This window comes from Chiroxiphia lanceolata, chromosome 12 (assembly GCF_009829145.1).
Source record: "Chiroxiphia lanceolata isolate bChiLan1 chromosome 12, bChiLan1.pri, whole genome shotgun sequence".
Classification (NCBI taxonomy): Eukaryota; Metazoa; Chordata; class Aves; order Passeriformes; family Pipridae; genus Chiroxiphia; species Chiroxiphia lanceolata.
Genome location: NC_045648.1, coordinates 15,283,520 through 15,310,318, shown reverse-complemented (window position 1 = coordinate 15,310,318; position 26,799 = coordinate 15,283,520). Strand labels below are relative to the sequence as shown.

The 26,799-nt window shown below is 43.1% G+C and overlaps 3 protein-coding genes across 3 annotated transcripts; 2 read left to right on the top strand and 1 right to left on the bottom strand.

Annotated features, from left to right (window-relative positions):
* Positions 1 to 586: 586 nt before the first annotated feature.
* Positions 587 to 5,501, top strand: TM2D3 (TM2 domain containing 3). Its single transcript, XM_032700630.1, has 6 exons — positions 587 to 693; positions 1,535 to 1,633; positions 2,432 to 2,589; positions 3,098 to 3,272; positions 3,843 to 3,918; positions 5,125 to 5,501. Exons 1-6 carry the CDS (start codon positions 606 to 608, stop codon positions 5,288 to 5,290), a joined length of 762 nt encoding a protein of 253 aa, XP_032556521.1. The 5' UTR covers positions 587 to 605; the 3' UTR covers positions 5,291 to 5,501.
* Positions 5,502 to 6,362: 861 nt separating this feature from the next.
* ADAL (adenosine deaminase like) lies at positions 6,363 to 14,880 on the top strand. Its single transcript, XM_032699692.1, has 10 exons — positions 6,363 to 6,498; positions 7,995 to 8,125; positions 8,628 to 8,688; positions 9,414 to 9,501; positions 10,077 to 10,158; positions 10,823 to 10,949; positions 11,609 to 11,689; positions 12,297 to 12,435; positions 12,904 to 13,004; positions 13,966 to 14,880. Exons 1-10 carry the CDS (start codon positions 6,433 to 6,435, stop codon positions 14,155 to 14,157), a joined length of 1,068 nt encoding a protein of 355 aa, XP_032555583.1. The 5' UTR covers positions 6,363 to 6,432; the 3' UTR covers positions 14,158 to 14,880.
* LARP6 (La ribonucleoprotein 6, translational regulator) lies at positions 14,846 to 24,839 on the bottom strand. The gene is made up of 4 exons (XM_032699691.1): positions 24,589 to 24,839; positions 20,146 to 20,338; positions 17,984 to 19,046; positions 14,846 to 17,817 (listed from the first exon to the last, which is right to left on the bottom strand). The coding sequence occupies exons 1-4, from the start codon at positions 24,804 to 24,806 to the stop codon at positions 17,573 to 17,575; spliced, it is 1,719 nt and encodes a 572-aa protein (XP_032555582.1). The 5' UTR covers positions 24,807 to 24,839; the 3' UTR covers positions 14,846 to 17,572.
* Positions 24,840 to 26,799: the final 1,960 nt, after the last annotated feature.

The following is a 26,799-nucleotide window of genomic DNA, read 5'->3' as shown; positions in this document are numbered from 1 at the left end:
TTTTAGCACACATGTATCTATGCTCTTGGCATTTCAGTTTTCATGTGACCTGCAGCAAGGAGAGAGGTCAGGGAACTACACAGAATGACAGAATAGTTTGGGTTGGAAGGGACTTCTGGACATCACCCAGTTCAATCGCCCTGTCAAGATGTTGAACCTGGAGCAGGTGACACAGGAACGTCCAGGTGGGTTTGGAATGTCTCCAGAGAGGGAACCTCCAAGCCCTCCCTGGGCAGCTGTTCAGTGCTCTGCCACCCTGAACATAAAGAAGTTCTTCCTCATGTTGAGGTAGAACTCCTTGTGTTTTAGTTTACAGCCCTTGCTCCTTGTCCTGTCACCCAGAACAGTCTGGCACCTTCCTCCTGGCACCCGCCTTTGAGGTACTTATATGTATTGATGAGATCAAATAGAAATCAGTAAAAATAATGTAAAGTTTCCTACAGGGAGTAATACGTAGCGAGAAGGGCAGAGGGCCGAAGGCAGAGCCCGGTGGCCTGAGGGGCAGAGGCCGCGCCCGCAGTCACCGCGGTCGGGCTGTGCCGGCCCCGCCCCTCCCGCCGGCTGTGGGGGCCCCGCCTCCCGCGGGCCCGGCAGGCGGAGTCAAGATGGCGGCGCTGTGGGTGCTGCGGGCCCTGCGCGGTCTCTGCGGGGCCGCGCTGTTCCTGTCCCAGCTCTCCGTCCTCTCCGGCCGCGGTGAGCAGGGCGGGTGGGGGGCGAGAAAGGGGCAGGGGAGCCGCCTCGGGCGTGGGGGTTGCTGTCCCGAGCGGCCGCGGCCAGGGCTGAGCCCGCCCGGCGGGTTCCGCTGCGGAGGTGAGCGTGGTGCGGGGAGGATGCGCTGCCGCTTCCCTGGCTGGGGGAAGGAACCGGGTGCTTCGGGCGTGGCCGCGTTTCGTTGTGCCGGCGCTGCGGGGCTGGGGCTGAGGTGCTCGGTGTTAGGGCAGAACACGGGCCGGGCCCCGCTCGCCGGCTCGTCCGCTGCTCTATTACACAGCACCTTTTGTGCTGCGCCTTGTCGGGAACGTGTGTGAACCAAAACGTACCTGGCGAGGTCCTGGGGCTTCTGAGCACTGTCAGGGTGGGTGGGTGTGACAAACCTGTTCACCCTTCCTTCCCTCGTGAGGGCTCGTGGTGGCCCATTGCAGCTCTGCACGGCCCCGAGCCCTCGCAGCCGCGGGGGGCTCACGGACCAGAGCGCAGTCAATGCACAGATATCGCCGGGGTTGCCGGCCAGTTCTTCTGTTCCAGCTGCCAAAGAATTACCTGCATGGCTTCACTAAACTAAAATCTGCTTTCTGAGCAGTGCTTTTACTTCTCATTGATCAAAAAATAAGACCGAATGAAAATAAATGTAGTTCTAATGCTCATTTTAATGTTTAACATAAACATCCCACTATTAAGAGAACGGGAAAGCAGAGTTTTCTAATCTCCTTACACTTTCCACTTGTATTTTCATATCAGTGTGCTGAAATCAAACTGTTTCTGAAGGTTAATTTTATTCTAGAAATATCACTTTCTCCATGTTTTTTTCTTCTAGTGGGATCTTTGATGACAACAAAGCTTTCACAGCCACAGTCTACACTGGCAAAAAGCCTAACTTCAACAAGTACAAATACTCCCTATTTTAAAGCAGCAGGTATGGTATTATATTGTCTCTTTTCTTTGTTGTCTGTGAACCCTTCTCCTCAGTGTCTTGAGTCTTAGAAACCTGTATGTGCTTTTCATAGCGGTAAGAAGCATTGTATATAACACATTATGAGTTACTCTTCAATGGCCATAACAATTAGTTTCTAATTAGACAAGTGGCCCATATAACAATTAGAAAATGGCTGGTTAAACTGCCATTGTGGTTGATGTGATTTATACCCTGTCAGGATGGTGGAAGTTCTTGAAAGACTCCAGCATTCTGCAAGAACTTGTTCCTGTTCCCTATCCACCATCAGCACAGCTCTGTAGCTCCCTGGGGGTGTGTCAGAACTGCCAGCAAGAACAGCATTTCAGTCAGTCTCAGAGGTGATTCTGTGCACATGCAAACAGCAAATGGCTGAGTGAGCTGTAACCTTAATTAGAGCTGAACTAAAAGTAGGTTACCCGTGTCACCCTGCTGCTGTGCTAAAGTGATTACTTCTGAGAAGCGCAGGCTGAGGCGGCACTAATCCACGTAAGCTCTGTTCTGGTTCTCTGCTGAAGTGTTGCCGTGGTGTCCTCTGTGGAGCTTCTGTGTGAGAGTCCTTGGTGGGTGCCCTGCTTGCACTGTGTGACTCCCCTGGCTGGGAATGCTGCTCAGTGTGTAGTGAGAAAAGCCCTTTATACCATGTCAGTGCCTGTGTTTATGTATATATATATATATATATATATTAAAAAATGCTATATATACTCTAGACTATTTAGCTTTTTTAATTCAGTTTCTTAATTCACTTATTGCCCCTTTCAGAAAGCACAGAAATTCCACCTTACATGATTAAATGTCCCAGCAACGGGCTGTGCAGTAGATTGCCACCAGACTGCATGACATGCAACACAAACCACTCCTGTATATATGGGAAGCTGGCCACTTTTGATTGCAAGGTCAAGCCACATGTTCATTGTGTTGTAAGTAACCTGTTACTTTTAACCCTAAATTTAAGTAATTATCTGTGGCATCTTGTTTTAAAATCCAGAACACTGATTTCCAGGTTCTGATGCAGGCAGGTTTGCAGTTCTGTGATATGCTTGATCACCACTGTAGGCTGTTGCTGAAGAGGCAAGTCTGCCCTTCCCTGGTTTGCCTTTCTTGTGTTGGATCTTTTCATTACTTGGCCATGGCATTGAGTTGAACCAGTCAAACCATTTTGAGAGTGGGGAGACTAAAATATCTGTCAGAGCTACAAACTGACCTTACAGGTGAGACTGAATGAGTCCTCCTTTTGGCAGTAGCCTTAGATTGGAGGAATCAGGAATGTTAAACTTGACTTTAATAACTCTTTGTTAGTTTTCTGATGTTGATTTTTCTGATACACTTGACTACATAAGAAGAGCAATTTTGCCCAAAATGTACTTTGATACTGCACACTGATGTTGTTTTCAATACTATGGAAGTGATAATGCTGTCCTTTCACAGGATGAGAATAACCACGAGCAGGAGAACTTCACAATTAACATGACGTGCCAGTTTTGCTGGCAGCTTGCCACAAGTGACTATGTCTGCACCAACTCCACAAACTGCATGACAGTTTCCTGCCCACGGCAGCGCTACAATGCCACTTGTACAGTCCGGGACCACATCCATTGCCTGGGTAAGGTGGGCTAAGCCAGATTCTGCAAAGCAGCTTTTTTCTAGAGTATTTCTTAACGATTTTTGTAATGGATGAACACAGTGTTCATGTCCACTGCAGTAACAGTCTGAACCCTGATTAATCTGTTGAATTTTTTTATTGTTACGTTTTCATTTTCGAGCATAATAGTGACATGTAACTGCAAACATTGTCTCATTATGCTGTTGTATACTGGCACACAGGACAAAATAGTTCTTTTTACTTTTTTGTACAAGTTAAACTTATTTGGACACCACTAATAGAATTGATATCAAATGTCTCAGTAGGGTAATTAAAAGAATTTATGCTGGTTCCACCCAACCAGTTTAATTTTTTTCCCTATTTGTTCAGTGGCTTTTCTGATGAATGGACAAAGATTGATGGAACTGGGAACTGTAGGGTATATATTGTGTTGACAGTTGTTTTTTCAGTTAGTGTCAGCCCTTTTAGACCCCTGATGGAGAAATACAGTGTCTTCTTGCTTGTCGTTTTCTTACTCATTATATGGTCTTTGTTTATTACATTAAGGTTTTTATGTTTTCTAATGTTTAGGTAACCGTGTCTTTCCTAAGATGCTCTATTGCAATTGGACTGGAGGTTATAAGTGGTCTACTGCCCTGGCACTAAGGTACACAAGAACTATTAGATAATTTCAAGCTAAAATAGATTAGTTGTCTATAAAATCTTCAATTTGTGTGGCTTTCTGCTTGGTATTTTTTAACAGTGCACTGAATAACCAGTATTTCAGATAGTCTTGGAATAGCTTGGAATGTGGGGGCATATCGTGCCTGAAGGTTTCAGATGCAACAATCCTGGCTCCCTTCAGCAAACAGAGCTGGAGAGAAAACAGTTACCCTTTTTCTGCTTTAAATGTACTTCCTTCAGAGGAAATGCCAATGATTCTTAGCTTCACAGAGTGATCCATCTTCTGAGTAGAGAGGACATGTTGGTTTTTATTTGTGTGGTGATATCTGCAGATTTTTATTTTTTTCTTACATTTTTTTCTATGTTTTTAAACAATTAGGGCTGGGAATTGCTCACATTACTACTTGGCATTTGAAATGAATGGAGCTGTTTCTGAATTTGATAGGTGTCACTGAGCTGGCTGCAGTTTGTATACATTTGTTACGGGTTCCTTCCCAGCTCTTACAGCTGGAAATGCCTCAAGACCAAGTTCCTTGCATTTCCAATTGTTAGGGAAGAGACCAGGGAAGCAATATTGAAACAAACAGTAAAGGTTATTTTTGGAATAAGTCATTAGAGCACCACGATAGCAGTTTGAAAGTAACTGAAGTTCTTTTGGTGGTGAGACCTTTTTTCACTAAATGTTAATATTTCAGAAGTGGTAAATATGATAAATTAGGTAGGGACACTGTTCCCAGAGCCAAAGATACAGTACATCTGTGATTAAGGAAATGATCTGACATACTTCCCTTTAGAGCAAGAGTTTTTCTTGCTGCCTTCAGCTGGAGAAACTTACTGTTGCCTGACTCCTGTGTGGGTCTGAATGCAGCATTTGGGAATTTTCTATTGCTTCTTCGTTGCAGGTTTTTACCTTTTGCTAGTTTAGAAGAGTCAAGACACGTTTATGAATTTGAGAGTTTTGGGTTTCTTGCTTGTCATGAACGAAAACCTGAAGTCTGTGGATAGTCTTAATTAGCTAAGAAATAGTAGTATTTCATCCAGAGCTTTTCTTTTTCTACAAAATATGTGTAGTTTCTTGAATGGTGTAGAGCAAAACAGTCGTTGGCTTGTAGGTATGTCAGTGTGTATGGATGCCTAAGCTGAGCTCCTCTAAAAATAATAACAATGAATTATATTTTTCTTCTTTTAGCATCACCCTTGGTGGATTTGGTGCCGATCGTTTCTATTTGGGCCAGTGGCGGGAAGGTTTGGGGAAACTCTTCAGCTTTGGAGGACTTGGAATATGGACACTAATCGATGTGCTGCTCATAGGTGTTGGCTATGTGGGACCTGCAGATGGTTCTCTTTATATTTAAATGTGGGTGCAGTGTATTTCAGAGAGGAGTCATTGCCTGGGAAGGGCTCTAAATAAAAAAAGAAGGTGGAGATTTGAGCCTTTAAGGTAGAATGAAGAACAACCGTTTGTTCTGTGTGCATACATTTTAATGTACAGTATCTGTACTTGGTTTGCCTTTAACTAAGGTGAAATAAAAGAGTGGATCACTGAGTAAGTTGAAATTAATTTCATTTCTTCTATGGATATGTTATTTTTCTATGAAAAAAGTTGAATAGCTAACCAAATTCTGCACTGTGATTGAACTTGGATGATTGAACTGTCAGGCCCCAAAAGGGATGCCCACTAACTTGGATATTGAATTTTTAACTTCATATTCCTATGCTTGAATTTAACTTTAAACCTATCTTTCCTAAATATGTCAGTAATTTTTTTTTTTTTTTTGTATTTGTGGAAGGATTCTTTATTTGCCTGAGTTATGCTGGTATTATGTAGATCACCATGTTTTATGATGTTAATTATATTCATCTCTTGTTCTAGGACAATGCAAGAGCTAACATCTGCCTATGGACCTGACTTAAAATTGTGGGGGTTTTAGAATTAGATTGCAGAAACACTAAAAACTAAACATGATATAATTTAAACAGATTTTTTTTTAAATTGTTCTTTGTTTTGGTTGGGTTTGACCTGCGTATCAGTGAAAAGTTACAATTCCTATTCTTGTGCTAGCAAGCTTGACAAATTGCTTTAAAAAGGGGTTAGCAATGTAATCCACGAGTTTATCCACTTAGGACTTCGGGACATTGATAATGTAGCGGACTAGTGCCATTACAGGAGAATAACTGACTGTGTAGTAGCGGTAAATACCCGGCGGTGTGTGCACGGCGCTGAAGCTGTGCACAGCTGTGCCGGGCTGCAAATCGTATCGCTTGAATAAACTGCGACTCGAAGCTTTTATGGCGTTAAATACGGACAGTGTTTGTCGTGATCTCACCTGGCTCCCGCTGCGTTTGGCGGGAGGGCAGAGCGGCCACACCGGCCCCGCGCTGCCTCAGGGCGCTCCGGCCCGCGGGTCCCGGCTCCCGGCGGGGGCGGGCCCGGTGCCAGGGCGGTGCCGCCGCCGTGACCTCGCGTGTCCCGCCCTCCGCCGGCACAGGCGCGGCCATGGCGGCAGAGCGGGACCGGGACCGGGACCGGGAGCTGCTCTTCTACCGGCGGCTGCCCAAAGCGGTGAGCGGTGGGGGGGGGGCGGCCGGTCCCGGGCCCTCCCTGCGGCGGCCTCGGGCCTGGCACCGGCCCCGGGCTGGGGCGGGAGCGGGGCGGCGGGGCCGGGGCTGGCAGAGCACCCGCGCTGCAGGCGGGCGGGCGGGCGGACACACAGACACACAGACACAGACAGACTCTTGCTGCTGCTGGCTCGGGGATTTTTCCCCAACGCGCATTTTCTGAGGCCCTTCACCCCACAGGAAAGTGTGTTTGCCCTGTCCAGCTTGTTTACAGACCTCAGCGACTAATCTAATTCCACCTAAATCAGTTGTGCGTGATCTTCGTTTTATCTTTTTGTCCTCTTCCCTCCAGTCTGGCCTAAAAAGTCTGGCTTCAGATAAGGCTATTTTTTCCGTGTCCCGAGGGTGTGCCTTATTTAGGGCATATCTGTGCAAGCCTCGCATGCGGGTGCGTGCGGATTTATCGGGGCTCCCGAGCCGCGCTTGCAAAAGCCGATGGCACGTCCTGCAGGGCAGAACCTGCCCGATCAAACCCGCCTCAGACCACACCATCCTCGTATTCCCGTGCTGCTTTTAAGTAAGTCGTTTTTCAGGGTGTGTTGTTAACGTCTGAGAGAATTCTGTGAGGTGTTTCAGTTGTAAGTCTGTGAAAAATGTGAGGTAGTCGCAGCGCTGTGTGTCTGGCTCGGTTTCCTGAGGCAGTAAGGAGCCACAGCTCCTGGTGCTTAGCTGGAGTTACAATTTCAACATGTTTTCCAGTGAAAGACATGAAGAGATATTTCTCCAGTTTTTTTTTCCCAGTAAGAGGAATCTGTACAGGGCGATGAAGGGGTAGGTAGCGAAGCAGATGCCTTGCAGATACCTTTTGAATGGGTTGTGATGGCAGTAGGGAGTGTTCTGTATGTCAGGAGCAAGGAGGTAAGAAGGAGCGAAGGTGAAGTGCAGAATGGAGCTGAGGATCATAGATTTGGAGCCCACAGTCAGGCAGAAAGAAGCCTCAGGCAGAGGAGTGCAGTTGCTGTTCATGGCAGCATCTTGCTGCACTTCTGGTGTGAGTTGAAACTTCAAAGTATGAATGAAAGAAAGGTGAGTGAACATACACGTGTTGCTGTTTTTGAATGGTGCCCAATGTACATTTAACTTGCAGTAGAGGGGGAGAGTTCTTGAATCATTAGTGTACTTAATACTGAGGCGGTTGTTGGCTTCCTCCTCACCTTGGGTCACACCACTCCAGCAATTCACTGGAGAGCTCTTTCCTGAGCCAGCTGTGCTTCCACAGAGACCAGAGCCAACAGCAGCCACCAAGTGAGAGCAAACAAACAGGGCAGTCTCAGTTGAACTTGCAAAAACGTGAGGAAATTATTATTAGCCAAACAGAGATAACTGTTATTTTATTTTTCCTTTCGGAGTGAAATATTGGCGTAGGATTCAAGAAGAGTGGTACAAACAAGATGCAGAAGCCGTCCTTTTCACAGTCCATAGGATTTTTTTTTTCCCTAGGAACTGCATGCTCATTTGAATGGCTGTATCAGTTCTGCCACCATGAAGAAACTCATGGCCCAGAAGCCAAACCTTCAGATCCAGAATGGAATGACTGTGATTGACAAAGGAAAGAAAAGAACCTTAGAGGAGTGAGTATGCACATGTGTGTGATTTACTGAGGGTTTTTTAAATTGAAAACAGAGAAATGTGTGGCCTTATACACTGATTACAGAAAATAAATTTTAAGTTTCATAGTGTAATTGTTAGATATTTTTGATACTCTACAGAATAATTTCTTAGGTGCTTGCAGACTAAAAGGAAATCTCATATAATTAATTCCATCTTTAAAGGATAGAAATTTTTTATTTACAGCATATGCTTTTCAGAGAAAATTGACTCACAGAGTTTCCTTTTTTTGGAAACTTCATGTTTTCCTTTGTTCTTCAAAAAGCTTTGTGGTAATGATAATAACAACAACTTTTGTTGCAAATGCTTTGTTAGCATCTAAAATCAGAAAGTGCTGTTCAGATGGTCTTTTTATTTCAAGCTGCAGGCTGGTTAATTGACCCTACTGAGCATGTGTTTTCAGAGTGTAGATTTTTTTTTTCTGAATACTCATTCAATGTTTGTTCATTTAACTTTTTATTTTAGATGTTTTCAGATGTTTCAGATCATCTATCAGGTTACCACTAGGACTGAAGATATCTTACTGGTACGTTAAATAAAAGTTCATTTAAAAAAAGCTAACAGTACACACAGCTGGATTAAGGGCGTTGGGATCCAAGTAGCAACATCAACTGGAGGTCAGAATAATTATTGTAAAACTAATTTAGAAACTCAGGATTTCATATAACTTCTACACTTAATTTTTGTTAAAGCAATGGACTTTGAATATGGTGATCGTTACAACCCCTCAGATGCTTGGGCTGATAATGCCTTAAAAACATCACGTCTTTTACTCGTTACCAGAGTTTTGATTTACTGTAGATTCCCGTTCCTTTGGTTCATTACATAGCAAAACAAGAGAACTAGAACTGCCCTTTGTTCACCTCAGGTCACAGAGCTGTCAAGGAGAGCTACTGTGTGATCCAGGGTGGTGTGGTGTCCTTTTCTTCCCCCCTGTGAAGGGCCTGTGACAGCCTGTTAAACATGAAGATGCAGAGCTGTGCAGGGCCTTGTGTCTGCACCAGAGGGGATCCCTGTTCTGACCAGGAAATTCTCATTCATCCTGACTGTCCTCCGTGTCCCTGAGGGAGTGGAATGTGCCCTCTGTGGGGTGGTATTCCCAGAGATGGAGGGTACTAAAAACACATCAGGGACTGACAATGTTGCAAGTGTTTCACAACAAACAATAAGTGAGTCTTCTAGTTCTAAAGGAAAATATAAACAATTCTAAGCATTACTTTTGTGATGTTGAATACACTGTTACTTAATCAGATAACTAAAGATGTCATTAAAGAATTTGCTGATGATGGTGTCAAGTATCTGGAATTGAGGAGCACTCCAAGAGAAGTAAAGTCCACAGGTACAGTCTGTTCTGGTTTTCAATTTGTAAGCTTGATGCCCTATAAAACTTAGTTAAAGACTATGTTAATAACAAGTAAAGTCAAATTTAGTTGGCTCAATAAAAAAAATACATATTTTAAATACGAAATCAAAGATTTAACCATGTAAAAGCATGTTACTTTACCATTAGATTTTTGAGGACAAAAATGTGTTGGCTATAATTCTACTACCCAAGAGTTTGGATTATTTGCTTGATTATGACATCTGAGTCTGCTAATATTTTTAAGAGCTGACCTATTTTATTTTTATTACTTCATTTTTTGCTTTCTTTTGGATACGGTTTAATAGAAACACATAAGAGAAGTCCTGTTTTGACTCTCTGGTTCACACAAAGTTGTTTTCAATTTTCCAGGTGCTTAGGAGGGGGTTTAGTTCAAATGTATGCTTCACAGTAAAGCTATATTTGCAGCTAGAATTAGAATTATATGGATTAGAAGACTATGGAGTAAAATCAAGGAGGCTAGAGAGCTGAGTCTGCAGTATAATGAAATTAATTAAAATATGTTTGTTCCAAATGTGTGTATGTGTTTGTAGGTATGACCAGAAGGATGTATGTTGAAACTGTACTTGAGGGTATAAAACAGTGTCAAGAGGAAGGCTTGGATATAGATGTAAGGTAAATAAACCATGTGGAGTACCTCTTTTCCAAGGTTCTGTGTATTCTGATGCTTGGTCATGTTTGCAGAGAGGTTTAAAAGCCACCAGTGTAGGAAAGAAAATTGGTTTTAGACTAGATTACATGGAGTGGAAACAGGTAACACATATGAGAACCTGAATTTTTATCTTTTTTACTGCTAGAGAAGGAAATTGGATGTAAAACTTCTCAGCTTTATGCCTGTCCATTCTCTGCAACATTTTCAGGAAAAGCAGTGTTTTTCATGGAATTTGCATTAAAGGTTCCTTTTTCATAGCCTAGATTCATTGCAGAGATTTTGCTTGATTAGCTGTACAAGAGCACTGCTGTAAAGGTGTCAGTGGCTGCTTGGAGGTGGTCTGCTCACCTGTCTCTTAGAGTCTCAGCAGCAACCCTTACCAGATTTTTTTGAGGAAGCTGAAGAATTCTCATCATTCATGGGTGCTGTTGCATGTCACAGGCCAACCTGTTTATTTGTGTCCCCCTGCACTTTGGTACCTTCATTCCTTTGAGTAGTTTCCTATACAGATAGTTTTTATACTCAACCGTGGAGGATGTGAAGTGCCATTTTTGTTGGTATCAGGTTTGTTGAGCTCCTGATATTACACCTTGTATATATAATTTAATACATGCATTTCTATCCCAGGTTGTTAATAGCAATAAACAGAAGAGATGGCCCAGCAGTTGCTAAGCAGATTGTTAAGCTTGCTGAAGAGTTCCTGCTTTCCAGTGACGGGGTTGTAGTAGGACTTGACTTCAGTGGTGATCCCACTGTAAGTTTCTGGTTCATTTTGGTCTGTTCTTGAAGATAAACATGTACTGTGGCATAAGAGCAAGCAGTTCTAACCATGCTTTGTTCCTACAAGTTTTTGCCTGATGTTGTTGCTAGTTGGAATAGATTGCTTGTAGTCTTGCTACCAGGTTAATCCCTGTTGCTGTAAGGGGCAGATACTCTAACAAAAAAAAAATAGATTAATGCATGACTCTGAGAAAAGAGCCACTGAAAAGCAGTGTTTGTCTGGTATGTGTCTGTAACTGAGTTGCCCCAGTCAGATTGGCTGGGTGGAGGCAAGTTGATACTGGTTTCAATTTTGCTTAGCTGCACCAAATGCTTCTTGCATATTAAGAAAGCAAAAATGTTTGAGGACAGCTGTGGAATAACTCAGGGTGGGAGCTGCATAAAAGGTATCAAAATCAAGACAATTGGCTTTAAGTCATGGGCATCATCTGAGCTACTGATGTCTGCCTCGTTTGTCTGAGTTGACAGAAGGTTGTGTGACTTGCTGCATTCATTCCAAGTAAAGTAATGGGAAAAGAGAAATATTCAACGTAACTGTATTTGAATGAACTATTTTGATAGTTTCTCAGTTATGGCAATGATGGGAGTTTTGTCAAATAAGCTCTAGAACGGTGATGTGTTTCTGTCTTCCAGGCAGGACACGGTCAGGATTTTTTGGAGCCACTCTCAGAAGCAAAAAAAGCAGGTCTAAAGCTGGCATTGCATCTTTCTGAGGTAAAAGCTTTCCTTATTTTGGTGCCTCTCTGTAATTCCCACTTCAGGAAAAGCTTGATGAAACTAAAATCACCTTTGTGCATTTGGAACTTCTCAGGCCAAAGTATTTTGGGGCATTTGACAAGAGAGAGGAAAACAGGAGAAATCTTCAACAATCTGTTGCAAATCAGAATAGTCAAATTATTGCTTCCTGTGCTGTACTGGGGGGTCACGTGTGAAATTGAAATTAGTAACATTCCAACAGATCCACTGTTTTCTTCCTGGTATTTTTACTGTAAATCTTGTATAATGAAATCTGTGCAGTTTCATGAGTAGTGAGCTGTTAGCTTTGCTTGTATTAGGAGAGAGTTGGGCTTTGCCATACAATCTGCTGAAGTGGTGACTGGAGTTTACTCTGACAAATCTGATAAATCCTGAAGATAGTTTTATTTTTTCAGGAAATTAAGCAGGACACAGGATGTCACAGGCCTATTTGTACTTGTTCCTATTTCACTAACACTTTCTTTTGGATAAGAGGTGCTGTAAAAAAAGAACCTGAAGTCCACTGCAGTTATTTAATATGCTGCTTTGCACTGCCTTGACAGAATGTAAAATATTTCCCCTCTAGATTCCTAATAAAGAAGAGGAGACCAAAATTCTCCTGGGCCTGCCTCCTGACAGAATTGGACATGGAACATTTCTCAACTCCACAGCAGCAGGTTCAGAAGAGTTAGTGTCAATTGTTCGACAGAACCGGATACCTATTGGTAAGGAAAAAGATATTTACAATGGCTCAGTCTCTAGATTTCAGAATGGCACATGGACTGCTGATCCAGTGACTCCAGTTTGTCTTGGACCAAACGTGCTTAGGCAAACATGGCAGTGGGAATTGCCCTCCAGGTACACTCATAATGCTTTGGGGATTTTTGATGTGTTTGTGGCAGCAGACAATTGATGTCTCAGATGAAAACAAAACTGAATTATAGCTTACAGTTACTGTGCAAGACTGTGGTGATTCTGTATCTGGTTTGCAAGCTCCCAAACTTTTGCACCTCGTAGAAATTGATGACCAAACTTTCCTCAGAAGAAGTTACCAAAGAAGCAGCTAGAAAATAGAGGAAACAACAGTAGCTGATTTTAATTTTTATTCAAGAACAGAAATAAGTCAATTAACGTGTCAAAAACATGTCTCTCATTTTGATATATATCCTAATTTCTTTTTTTTTTTCCCCTAGAACTTTGCATGACATCAAACATAAAATCTCAGACGGTGCCTTCCTGTGACAAACACCACTTTGGATACTGGTACAGCATGGGCCATCCTGCAGTGCTCTGTGTAAGTTTTTTGATTTTAACCATGTATTTAGGCAAAGAGCCAAACTAATGTGAAGTTGGAGAAGCATTTCTCCTTTAATGGATCAGAACTGACTTACAGTTTCTGACCTCATAGCAAATTATTCACTTTCAGGAAATCAGAATGTTCAGTCTGAGAACTGCTGGTAATACAAACGGGAATTGATAGTACTTCTCTTGGTTCTGTTGTAAAGCCAGGTCTTTCTTTTCCTGTGTGGATAAGATGATCAGCTATAATGCAATGACCTTCATAGCTGTTTGCATACTGACAGGTTTCTCCTAAAACACAGGGTCCAGTGCTTGCACATACACTTGTGTGTGCCAGGGGGTTCATTGTGTTGGGTGAGAGTTCTTGTGTTCTCTTGACACCTCGTTAAAGTCCTTAAACACTGAGGTGCCAAGTACTTGTGCTGCCATTGGCAGGATTTTACTATCATCCTGTTGGTTTAACCCCCATAATCTGTAGCATTGTCCAAGTGTGTGTATATAAATATAATAGCATTGTGCTTATTTTTAAAATAAGCCTCAATCCTTTATTGTCTAAAGGATCAGAGAGTTTCTTCCTTGAAGATGTGGAACACAGAGTATTCTCTAGTTCCCAGATCTAAGGAAAGGGAAAAGAGGAATAAGGAGACCTGCACATAGCTTGAATGCATGCAGCATTTGACAGCCATCTTTCTAGCAATTTTAGTAGGGAATCCTATTTTCTTGATAAATTATGCCATCATTTTAAGAAGTTTTCGTTTATGTTTGAGTAGTTAATTCATTTTGAGTGAAAATAGGGCAAATAGAGATGAAATAATTATGCACAGATGAAAGAACCATGGAATAAAATGTGAGACAGGAAGATAAAACTGGTTTGTATGTATAGAAAAAGACTTCTTTTCATGTAGAGGAACTAATTTAACCTTTTTTTTTTTTCTTTTCTTTCAATGTGACTCCAGACTGATGATAAAGGCGTCTTTGCAACCGAACTATCACAAGAATATGAGCTGGTTGCAAAAACATTTAATTTGACTCGATCACAGATGTGGGATCTTTCCTATGAGTCAATCAACTATATTTTTGCTTCAAATGCAGTGAAATCCAAGCTCAGGGAACAATGGTGTAAACTGAAGCCAGCTCTGTTTGATTAATCAAACTGTTGTTCTAAACAGCTCGGGTGTAGGTGAGTTAATAAGTATTTTTTACTGAAGTCCCCAGCTTTTTTCAGACTTCAGGGTTATAAACCCAGCCATAAACTGCTTGTGCAAAATGAAGATGATGGGAATGTATCCTTTGTTGGTGGGAACAGAAGTAAATGTTCTTTTATAGTTGGGAGGGGCTCTCAGCCAGTGACCAACACTCCAAATGTGTTGTCACGTTGTTTCTCGTCAGCTGATATGACGTTTTAAAAAAATACTTAGTTGAAATATGTCATTATAATATAAATATTTGAGAGCTGGAACAAAATGAAGGCACAGCTGTTGGTGTTTCAAGTGTCTCTGTTGGCAGCGTTTCCCCAGGCAGTTTGGACGTGTGGTGTGTATATCTGGGGGGTTGTACTGTTTTCAGGTTTTGAGCAGTTGATTGAATGTGAAGACAGAAACAAACTCAGGGAGAATGAAATATTTGTCCCAAAGGAATTTAATATTTTCTCTGTTTTTATTGCTGTACATGTATGACTGAAGGCTGCTGTGGATTGTGTGGCCCATGCTGGTGCCCTCGGCAGTGGGGGTGTTCAGGCAGTTGAGAATCCTGAACGTCTTCGGTACCTGAGCTGCTTGTGCAAAGTGGTCTCATTCTTAAAATGCTTTTTAGAGTTGCTGTTTGTTGTGTTAAAAAAAAAAAAAAAAGGCAATAAAAATATCCTCAACCTCCGTGTTTTTGAAAGCACCCCTTCGAGGTGTGGATGTGAGGTGTGGATGTGTGTGTTTGAGCTCTACAGAGGAGAAGCAGGATTCCCTGGGGGCGAGTCCCTGGAGCAGACGAGCTGCCTGCCAGCCACAAAACTGCAGCCAGGGCTCCCTGCCTCGGGCAGCCACAGGGTTCACTGTGCCCTCTCTGTGCACTTGGCGTGTGTGTTTTGGTGCTGAGGGTTCAGAATGGCTCTGAACAGGCACGTGCTGCAGTATCCAACACTGGGCACTGCTGGCTAGTGCAGGAAGTATCTGGAGAGAAGGTGTTCCCTATCAACAGTCCTTTTACACTGATTAATTAAACATCAAATGTTCTGGGCTCCATGAGGAATACTGAATGTGTGTCTAATGATACAAAAGCTGTTCATAATACAGTCAGCATAACGTAGCTCTGGCTCCTAAGTGGCAGTAAGGTTGGGGAGGAGGATGGCAAAGAAGTTGGTGTGTCTGTGTGTCTACTGGAGGTTTCCACAGAATGTTTTCCAAGCAGAAAACGTCTCCCTTTTGGAGATGCAGGGAAATTGTGTGGAGCAGAGCTGTGGGTTTATTATCTGAACCAGAATAAGACCATATGTTAACTTTTTCTCTATAGGCAGTACTTTAAATTACTTTCCAAGTAGTTTCACTGGTCACATTTATCAGTTGCTGTTTGATCACGTTTGTCTGTATTTTCTGTTAGAAAAAATAATTACCATGATAAGTGTATTTTTTCTTTCTTATTGAAAGCTCTCTAAGGTGGAGCAGCTTTCTGGAATTTTATAGTTAAGTATACGTTAGTCATCTCAAATAAGATGGCATTCTCTTTAAGTTTATAGTATTTCATAGTTCATGGCCTTCTAATAACTCTTCAGTAACACAGAATTTGATTTATTATTGAAGAAAAACTGTAGACTTCCTATTTATTTACTAAGGAGTCATCCTCAGTGTTCATTGTATCATGTGTAAAATTTTCTAAAGCAAAATAAGACTCCTCATTAGTGTCCGAGACTTTTAGTTCCAAACTGTTGGTGTTATATGGAAGTAAATTGGATTTTTAAGGTTTTCATGTGGAATGTGACATGTAGAAGTGTTAATTCCGAGAGCATAGCCCAGGTATATGCTGATGTTTTCAACTTCCTTGTTTTTCTGCAAGTATGCAATATCTTACAGACTTTTATTACGTATAATTCCCAGTATTTCCATTTGATTTACTTCTGTGTGTCTTCACGATACTGCCTTGCATCAGCTTTAGTGCTGCCCCCAGGTAGTTTGGTACACGATGGCACATGGATGCTGCACAGTTTTATAATTAAAAAAAACAACCAACTTCCCTGATTATCCATGACACAAGCATTTGGACTGAACCAGTGCAGTTGTATGTAACCTGGAGTTCTGGAATCCCTCTTCTGAAGACTTACCTTGTCACTCAGATGTTTGCAGGTGTGCTGGTGATTTTAGAAAACACCACTTTGTGTTCAGTAGTATTTATAATGTCTTGGTAATGGGAGTCAGGAGGTAACTTGGAGGATTCCATTTGTGTGCAGTAAAAGAACCAGGAATCTATGTGGGTGGCTGAAGAATCAGAATCAGGACTTCTGTACATATGACTCTGTTACTGAGGTTATTTACACTGCAGAAGTGTTATGCTTAGGAAATTGGACAGGATGTGGACTTTGGGAATGAGGAATCACCATCTGATGAGACCTTTGTCGTGCACAGTTCCCAAGCTCTTCGTTAGAACCTGAAACCCTCTTACTGTCTCTGGGCTAGTTTTCCAGAGTTTAACTTTTGTAAGTAAAACTGCAGTTTCCCTCTTTGGCTTCAGGTAGGATTATAGTTAATTTTAATTTAAGCACTTCTTGCTGAGCCTGCTTGTTAAATCCTGAGTTAGCACTGACCACTGTTTAGTTTATAATATTATATAAAAATACTGTGACACACAGTCACAGTGAAGCATCACCACAGAATTAACCATCAGTAGTGAGGCAGAGGACTTTTTTTTCCTTGAATGCAATGGAAATTTTGAGTAACTACTAGTAGGATTACATGGTATAAGATGAGGTTTAAGTTATCTATTCAGGTGCAACTCAACTTATTTTTAAAGTAAACAAAATAGATCTAGACTGAGTTAGTATTTTTATTTCCATCTGATTATATGAGAGAACACTTACAGAGCAGTCTCCAATGCTCAGTCTTTACTCACATCACATGAAAATACACACTGGTCCTACTAAAAAATACTGCTTTGGCAATGTACATGAGAACAACTGCTCGCTGTGGCATAACTTTCTCAGTTCCTTTTGAGGCAAACACAGAAAGTCTTCAAAACTCCAACTCCCTATGATGAGACTGGTAACATACCACCCTTCTCATAATACAGCCACTAAACTGTAAGTATTTACACACTGCTCTTCAGGATCCCAGCTCTGCAAATGATGTAGTACATGAATGATTTATAGGTCTGTTTGGATGTTTAGGCATTTCAAAATAATGCATTAAAGGAATGGATGCAGGTAAGGGCAGTGCACTAACAAAGCAACTCAGCTGATTAAAAGGCTGGCACGTCCATCCTGTGAGGCCTAGAGAGCAGGTCAGACTGGAGAGGAGAGGGCTCTGGGGCCAGATCTCATCAGTGTTTTTAAATACCCGATGGGAAGCAGTAAAGAACACGGAACTAGGCCCTTCTCAGCAATACCAAGTAACAGGAAAAGGGGCACAAACTGGAACATAGAAATTGCACCTGAATTGTAAAGAAACACTTTTGTACTGTGTGGGTGGTTGAACATGGAAACACATCACCCAAACAGGCAGGGAAGTCTCTGTCTTCACAGATGCTCAAACCGCTCAGTGACTTCTTGTAGCTTGAGAAAAGGAGGTGGCCTGGGCAATCTCCAGAGATGCCTTCCAACCTCACCTGTTCTGTGGAGAAAATATACAAATATACAAATGATAAAGTCTCTATATGAATACAAAAGCCTGAAAAATTAAATACTGACTTAGTCACTGAAGTGACAATTTTTCACCAGGCTTGGTCACCAGCAGTTGGCTGACTTGTGAGCCTGTTTTTAAAGAAGAGTTTATTCACTCTTCATAGCCTTCCTTCTTTCACAGCCGTTGTGGAAGCCCTTGGTGCCATCAGGACCTTTAGGCAGCCTCAGTACCCCTACAGGGAGACCGTCTGCATTTTGTATTTTCCTAACCAACATGGGACTGCTGCTGGAACTCTTCTCCTGTGTGAGAGTTTGGGCTTTCCTTCTCTGTACCCAGGGGCTCCCAGAAGGGGTGATGCTGCTATCCGAGGAATAATCTGTACATTTCCTTGGAATTTCAGGGCTAGTGCTTGGGTTAAGCTTACTGTCTTCAGCCAGCGGAGATTTTTTTGTTACTTTCCTCAGTGAAGATGGACTGTTCCAAGGACTTGATCTGGGTGACACATTAGGACTCAAATGGTTATTTGGATGAACGATGGGGCTCAAATTACTCGCAGTGTTTGCTGCAGTACGTTTGCGCCCTGCCAGGGGGGATGTGGGATTGCTCTCTGGGTCAGAAGAGCTGTTTGCTGAAGATTCATCACCAACAAACTGAAGTTCCTCCACTCTCTTATTAAGGGATCGAGTCTTCTTAAGACTCTTGCTGGAATCTTCATCGTGGTTCTTGTCTTTGGGAACTTTTTTCTTTGGCGGTTTCATTCCTATGAGGACAACTTTCATGCCGGTCTCTTTCTTTTGGGTGCACATTGAATCATGAGCACGTATGGCAGCATCTACTTCTTCAAATTCTATAATTGCACATTCCTGAGTTCCCAGCTGGGTGTACCGGTTGCTGACCCTCCTGATATCAGGTGGTAGGTCCCTGCCAGGCTTGAGAATACGAACTGATGAAATGACACCAAAAGTTACAAAGGCTTTGAGGAGATGCTCCATTATCCTTTCTTGCATGCATCCATTTTCTTGCTTATTAAGAGCCTGCAGCTCAGAAATCATGTGGATGTCATACACCAGCAGCATCCTGGTAGGGACGTTTTCACTTGGAAACAGTGGAACTGGAGTCTTCCTTCGAACCTTTTTGTTGTCACCGTTGAGCTCAAGAGTGTCCGAGTACTTCAGTGCGTAGGCCGTGGTTCTCCAGTCACGGGTAAGGTGTTTCACCTTGGAGACAGACACAGGTTAAACACCACAACTGATCAAACCCACTGGGACTGATTACAGAATTTTAAGGCAGATGCAGTCTACAAACAGAAAGCGGGATTTAAGTTTCTTGTAGCAGACTTGGTGAAAAAGTAAAGAGTTTTCCTGCTATAATGGGCCTCGGTGAGCTCCTGTAAAGCTCATGGCCTGTTGAATCTAATGGAAACAGGAACTGACACTAAAGCCCAAACTGGAAATCGTTACTGTATCTGAAAGCCTGCTCGAGGGATGCTTGGGCATTCCACATGTAGGTCTGAACCACGATCAGAATGTGTGTTCTTCTGGCAGGTTTATTTCGTTAAATTTGCCAAACAAGAAGTTTTGTCAAGTTTAGGATTTCATTGTCTTGAACTGTTTTTCCTCCCTCAAAACTCTCATCTTAAAAAAAAAACCCCAAACTTCTCCATTTCCTTTAAGTGTTTATCTGTCACCAATATAATCTGTTTGAAGTGGTCTGAAGAAGCCAGGAGTGCCTCAGCTTCCAGACTGAAAAACTCTGCAAACTGTTAGGTGTAGAATCTTGACAAAGTATTTCTGTTGCAATTTTAGAAACGGGTTACATACACATATTTACATTGGTGTTCGTAATTTAAGAAAAAAATAATAGAACTCATCTCACCTTTAAGTGACTTCAGTTATCAGTTACTTTATACTACTCTTAATTTTTGGATCTTCATACAACTGCAAAGATGAGATTCACCATCCCTTCTCAGAGACAGGAATATAACTTTACCAGGATTACTCAGCTACTCATGAGTAGCTGACATAAAAATTTATTTTATCTGATGTCCCAGGTGCTATGTTCTCCTCTCTCCCAGAATGGTAATTTAAAAGCATACATGTTTTTAAGCCTATGATTTCCCTAGCCAATCATGAAGGAGTTCAGCTATTAAAGTTCTAGATGAGAACAAACCTAATCATCGCAGCAAAACAAAATCAACCCCTTAGAGAGGCAGACAGAGACTGTAAAATCGCCTCTATAAAATGTAATTTTCATCTCAGTGTTTTTAGATGCATCAGGCTTACATGAGGCACTTCAAGTCTTAAAAAGTTAGCTTACCTTCTTAAAAGAAGTGAGGAGTTTAACACTGACATAGCCCATCTTATTTCTTCTCACGTGCTTCAGGAGGAAGGTGTCTTTCTCAAGGTTCTCATCTGAGAAGTAATATTCAATCTGTGCTATTAATTTCTGGATCAGGTCATTTTCTGGTGGTTTCCAGTTCTGCTCAGAGTCGTCATCGTTTTCCCCACCACTGGAAAATAATTAAATCATTTTTATCAACAGATCATCTTATATTAGTGGATTCAAATAGTCTTTCAAAATGAAAAGACATGACCACTTTACCAATTGGTATTGCTGCTTCCAACTTGCTTTATAGGTGGGCACTGAACAGTTACCACCCATCCATCTGGGACAGCTGGCCAGCTCAGAGGAGAAAGCTTTTCAGTCAGCATAAGGAGTCAAGTTCCTGAGCTCATCCCCAAAGCTGATCTCAGTGCAGAATAAGCAGACATACACACTAACATCTTGAAAACACTCTGCCAACTCAAATCCTCCACCAAAACATGAAATGAAGTTGCACAGGTACGTGGTACCATACAAAGCTCCTCCAGTGACAGTGTTTTATTTTTTAGTATGAAGCTATTAAACATAGGCTTGACCTTTGTGTGCTTCATGGCTCACATATCTGAGGATGAATATCCCAACGTGATGCAGTCGTGATTTCTCAAGCCTCTTACCTGCATGAATGCAGGAGCAGGAATCCAAAGAGTAAGCAGGACTGACAGGAGTGTTGCACTTTTAACAGGTCACTTCCAGAGTGACAGAGTAACATAACTAGCAGTTTTCCATAAGGGCTGTTCTATGTATGTGTGGTAGCAGCTCATGTATCTCAGGAAGTCATTCTCATTTTTTCTCTCCTTCCCATCATACTGTCTAGGTCTCTGTGCAAAATGGAGCACTACTGGGCATCCTATCCCAAAAAGAGATACTGCAACCATGGGTTCAAGATGAACTCCTTGCCACACACAGTCACAGCAACATGTTTGTTGCTGAAATAGCAATTTAAATGGTCATTTCCATCTAGAATTGAGGCAAATGGCTCAGCCACAGGTGACTGTAATGCACAAGCCTGTCTTAAGCCAGACTAATTTTGTAAGGTGTTAGCAGTCCAGTTTTGTTATGGGACCATCATGAAAGTTTCTGTTCAAAAAATAAAATCACCCACTAAGTACCTTAGATCCTATAAATCACGTATTACTTTGGTCTCCCACATACCTCATCAACAAAAAAGGAGGAGCCATGCATTTGCCCAAAATTTTCTTAAATGGCTTTTGCAGAGCTTGTGAAATCACCAGGAAAGGGAGCAGGCATCACCCTGGAGTCCCCTGAGGCTGATGTGGCAGGGAGGATGCAGCCTTGCTGAGTCACCCTGCCTGGAGCCAGCTCTGTCCTGGAGATGAACTGGAGGCTGTGAGCGCAGCACGGCCTCGGCAGATGCTCCCTGTGTGTCTGAAGGTCATGTTTAGGTCAGTGGGCTCTGCACAGGGACCATGCCCCCACCTGTGACAGCTACAGCAGTTCTCTGGGACCTGGCTGTTTGAAGCTTCCAGTCCGTTTACTTCTTATGGCTCTTCTGATGATAGGGCAGCACATCATGGCACGTCTGTGGATACCTGTATGATCCAAGAAGTCTCACTGCTAAAATCTCCCTAGCCATTAATGGGGTACAGTTCAAAGGAAGGGCGAGAGAGCAAGAAAAAGAATTTACTTGGCAATGCCAGAAGTAGAGTATAATAGATGAAATTATGATTAGGATAGTAAAAAATATTTGATGACCAGCTGTGGGTGCTGGTTTCAGAAGGAAGAAAACACCAGTGCTGTTTATTTTTCATTATTGATATTCCCTTACCCCACTACTCATTCTTCATTCACTAGCAATTCAGAAGTAGTGTCAACACAAGAAACTTGGAACATTTCAGCCTTTTTGCATATCCACACTCTGCTAGGAAAAGCTTACCTTCAGTTCAGGACGGGGCTGTTTTAGAGAATATATTAGCACAGACATTTGCAGGTGTTTGGATGGAAACAAAAAGGGGCATCGTGCCTTAGGAAACAATAAAAATGAACTGCATGTTTGCAACAACCAGTGTTGTTTGCAACACACTGAATCAGGGCAAAACAGGCCTCATTTCACCTCTCACATATTGGTCACAGTCTGACCTATACATGATAGTATTTGGCAGACAGCTCAGCTTTTACCAAATCCCAAGGGCTCTTTCAACAGCCCTTGCTAAGTGCTGTATGGAAATGCCACCTACAGCAAATGCAGAAATTCGTAAATAGGTCCATATTAATTCATAGTAGTGATCAACTGGTAGTACCTCTAGGGTATCAACTGTATTACAAAAGTAGATGATAAATCAATCCCAGTTGACACTGAGAATAAACCAAACCCTAGTAGTTATTCACGATTTTATTTCCTTAATATGCTTATCAAAACAGACAAAAACAATCTTTTAACCTGGTGACTCATCTGGCCATTAGTCACACAAGAAAACATATCTAAATAGAGAGCAGATCTGGAGTTTTAAATATCAAGACTCACGAACACTATATTAAATTGTTTGGATAGTGTCTAACCTTTTGAAAAGTTTTATCTGAGTCCCAAATGAATAAAGTATTGTATTAATAAGCAGTATGTGGTAATCTAATTTATGAGTTCCAACAGTACAATTACTCCAAGGCAGTGCAAGTCTGTTAACAAAAATGTGGATACAATACTTGGTGCCTCCTAATGGAACATATGGCTGCAGCAATCTTTCTTTTTAATTTCTGTTGTGAAACATTATCTTTTAGACTGACAACATCATAACAACATTCACTTTTCAAACTCACATTCATCCAAAATAAATTTGAGCAAAAATAGCTTTACGTCATGCACATGAGAACTATCTGTTTATTATCAACAGTCTGGAGATGGTTCTGAAGCACCTGGCAGCTAAAAGGCTGAGGACTGTATGTCACAAATACCCAGAAATTTCCCAAAGAACTGCAGGGCTTGACCACTGGGGAAACAGCTTTCATTTCATAAGTTATAAAACCTAAAAATTGGGGGGGGGGGGGGGGGGAATTCAAATTGCCTGCTAGCTTCAGCTGGAGAGTGAGATGGCTCATTCCCAGCAGTTTTAGACCATCACTAATAATTTTCAAAATGCCTGTAAATAATTTCCCATCAAATAAATAAGTGGCATTTAAGAGTAGCTATTGTATGTTACAAAGCTTGAAAAAATATCCACCCTTTCTTCCAGTCTAGGCCAGGGCTAGAAGCTCTTACATAAGTAATACTATCACAGATAACAAATGTAAATAATTTCCCAAAATGAAGAAATCAGTAATTGGAATGCAACACTGTAGACTGCTGTACATGTTTATAAAAATAATAGTTGTATATGATTGTGGAAAAACTAAGCAGACTCAGCTTAAAACATCCTAATTGTGCCTAGCTTTGTTCAACTTCTGTTTCTGTAGTATATAGTTGAAAATTCTGGCAGCTGCAAAAAATTCCCCCTCCCCAACTAGCCCTCTGTAATTTAAAATAATACACTGCAGTTCATTCTGAGTCAGTGCTAGGATATGAAGTTAGAGAATCAATTAGAAACAATAGATCTACAAACAGAATACTGGATTTCTTGCTACTGTACGTAAATCTTTACATGACAATTTATTACAGCATCTGTACAGTACATTACTACATTAGTACAAATCATAAGATGAACTACAACTAACGAGCGTTGTCTCTCTGCAGTTTTCTGGCACAAAAATCCTGGATGTGCCTTTTACTAGTAAGATAATCTGGCAGGCATCAAAGCAATTTCAGGCACCACCAGTAATTCCTACAACATACTACTGAGTGCAGACAGCACTACTGGCATTATCAAACAGTAAAACGCAGAGTATAAAGTGGCAGTTTTTTCTGCATTCCTAATGGCCTCGATTTTGTGTCTAGTCAGCTTGTTGCCAAGGCCAGAACACGGGTCTGTCTGTCCATGTCTTAAATATCTAAGGAGATAACTATGTCTGTGTAATAAAATATCGAGTCCATGCAATAAAAAACAATCAACAACAAAACAAAAACAAAAAAAACCAAACCAAAACAAAAAACCAAACCAAAAAAAAAAAAAACAAAGCACAACAACTAATCCTCAAAACCCTTTCTGTAAAAGGCAGTGAAGTGGCAGGGGGAAGCCGGGGCCCCGATCCCGGCAGCTCCCTGAGGGGCGGAGGGGCCGCAGCCCGGGCAGAGCCCTCGGTTCCCGGGCAGCTCCCGCCCAGGTGTCTCCTCGCTGGAGGGGTTCCCGTCTCCCACCCGCCCCCTCAGCGTTGCATCAGCCGCGGCCGCTCCGTTACGTGGTGACCGCGGCGGCCCCGCTCCTCGCCCCCGCTCCTCGCCCCGCACGGCCCCGCCCGGGGCGCCGCCGGACCCCCTTCCCGGGGGCTCACCTGGAGCGCCCGCACCGCCCCGAGTCCTCCTCGCTGCAGCTGGGGCACAGCGCTCCGCCGCCCCTCTCCTCCTCCTCGTCGTCGTCCTCCTCCTCCTCCCGCTCTTCCTCCTCCGCGGCTGCCTGGACGGCCACTCGGATCTGCACGGGGCCGCTCCCCGCCGCCAGCTCCGGGCCGGCGGCCGCAGCCCCGGGCTCAGCCGGCTCCTGCTGGGCCATGGCCGGGCTCAGCCCGCGAGGGCTGCGGCAGCCGCCCTCCGTCCCCTCCTGTCCCCTCCCGTCCCCTCCCGCTGGGGCGGCGCTCCCCGCTCCACTCCCCCGGCGTAGTCGGACCCTCCTCCAGCGGTGCTGTCCCCGGGCCAGCCGGGCGGCTGAAGTGGCCTTCTCGTTGACGACTCCAACGGGATTGCTTTTATTTCATCAGAAAACAACGCGTTCCTCGCCGGAGAGCAACGTCTCAGCTTCTCGTCGCCTGGTACAGCCCTGGGGCTGAGTCGCTGCGCCCCGACCAGAGCGTTGCGTTTTAAGAGATTCAGAAAGGTTTCGCTGGGGTAAGTGTGGTTTTGAATGCCGAGGATGAGATTTGGAAATAAGAAAGACGAGTGAACAAGGACATGATTGGATACGTGTTGTTTTTGTAGAGCAGTCTGCTCTATAATTCTGTATGGACTTTCACAGAATAAAAACATTCCCCCTTAAGAAGTAATTAAAATAGAGGCCCTTTTTCTGAAACGCTTATACAGTGGTTATTTTGAACTTAAGAATATTGCACTTTCTTTCAGTGGACTGTTTCAGCTACTAAAGTGAAGTTAACATTCATGTTCTCAAGATTAGAATCAAAAACTTTTCAATTTTCCATGTAAATATTCATTCTTCAGTCAGGGAAGATCTTTTTTTCAATAGTGTCAAGACCTAAACTGTCAAATATAGCTTGAATCTTGAAGTCACGACTTCATTTGTGGCATCTTTGTCTGTATTACTTCAATGTTTTCTTAAAAATTTGGATGGATGAAAAGTGAGGCTGCACTTGGGGCCAGTTCCTCTCATCCCTGTGACAAACAGTCCTCATGAGTCAGGTTTGCTGGCACGGACACGGCCTGAGACTGCTCTGCCTCAGTGGGTTTGGATTATTTTTTAATGTGCCTTAAGCAATGAAATATTTTGTTTATGAAATATACCGACATGCATCACTAAGCAAATCTCTAGTTCTCTGCTAATGGGACATTCTGTAATATGTCTTGGGTAGGGCATCGCTTTGCTGTTGATGTCAGTGGGAGCAGAAATACAAACACAAAGGGCACATTTTAAGACAGTACAGACAGGGACTGTGGGTCTGATTTTGTGTGAGTTCGAGGGAGTTGTTTGCCTCCCTGGGCAGGCACAAGGTCAGGACCAGTATGAGCAAAGAACTGTTCTGTGCTGCAGCTGACCTCAGGGATTTACGTATTTTGTGACCAGTCTGTGCTCACGAGGCAATTCCCTGAGGCAGAACCTCAGGGAATGTACATCCAGCTTCTTATCCCATCAGGGGTTTTCACAAACAGCCACTTGGATGTAGAATTCAGAAAAATACAATTGTAATTCAGTAAAAGAGAGACACGGGGCTCCTGGAGTGGATCCAGTGAAGGGCAATGAGAGTGACTGGGGAACTGGAGCATCTCTCTTATGAGGAAAGGCTGTGGGAGTTGGGCCTGTTCTGCCCTTAGAAAAGACGGCTGAGAGGAGACCTCATCGAGGAGTATAAATATCTAAAGGGAGGCATCAGAGGATAGACCCGACTCTGCTCGGTGGTGCTGAGCAATAGGACAAGAGGCAACAGGCAGAAACTGAAGTTCCACTTGAACGTGAGTAAGAACTTTACTGTGCAGGTGACCGAACACTGGCACAGACTGTCCAGAGAGGCTGTGGAGTCTCCCTCACTGGAGATACTCCAGAACCATCTGGACACAATCCTGTGCCTCGTGCTCTGGGATGACCCCGCCTGAGCAGGGAGGTTGGACCAGGTGACCCACTGTGGTCCCTTCCAACCTGACCCGCTCTGTCAATCCGTGGCTCTGTAACAGTGTCTTTTCACCACGCGGGGGGGACGCGGGCCGGCACCGGGCACAGCGGGGCGGCCGCACGGCGCCACGTCCCTCCCTCCATCCCTCCGTCCCCTCACGGTTTCCCGCCCCTCGGCGCCGCCCCGGCCGGCGGGCGGGACGGAAGCGGC

Coding starts and splice junctions, on each gene's coding strand:
- TM2D3 (XM_032700630.1), top strand. CDS start 606: ATGGCGGCGCTGTGGGTGCTGCGGGCCCTGCGCGGTCTCTGCGGGGCC. Junction 2,590..3,097: donor AGCCACATGTTCATTGTGTT/GTAAGTAACCTG, acceptor GTCCTTTCACAG/GATGAGAATAACCACGAGCA. Junction 3,919..5,124: donor TCTACTGCCCTGGCACTAAG/GTACACAAGAAC, acceptor TTCTTCTTTTAG/CATCACCCTTGGTGGATTTG.
- ADAL (XM_032699692.1), top strand. CDS start 6,433: ATGGCGGCAGAGCGGGACCGGGACCGGGACCGGGAGCTGCTCTTCTAC. Junction 6,499..7,994: donor ACCGGCGGCTGCCCAAAGCG/GTGAGCGGTGGG, acceptor TTTTTTCCCTAG/GAACTGCATGCTCATTTGAA. Junction 8,126..8,627: donor AAGAAAAGAACCTTAGAGGA/GTGAGTATGCAC, acceptor TTTTTATTTTAG/ATGTTTTCAGATGTTTCAGA.
- LARP6 (XM_032699691.1), bottom strand. CDS start 24,806: ATGGCCCAGCAGGAGCCGGCTGAGCCCGGGGCTGCGGCCGCCGGCCCG. Junction 19,047..20,145: donor TCCTCACTTCTTTTAAGAAG/GTAAGCTAACTT, acceptor TCTGTCTCCAAG/GTGAAACACCTTACCCGTGA. Junction 17,818..17,983: donor AAGAAGGAAGGCTATGAAGA/GTGAATAAACTC, acceptor TTTTCTCCACAG/AACAGGTGAGGTTGGAAGGC.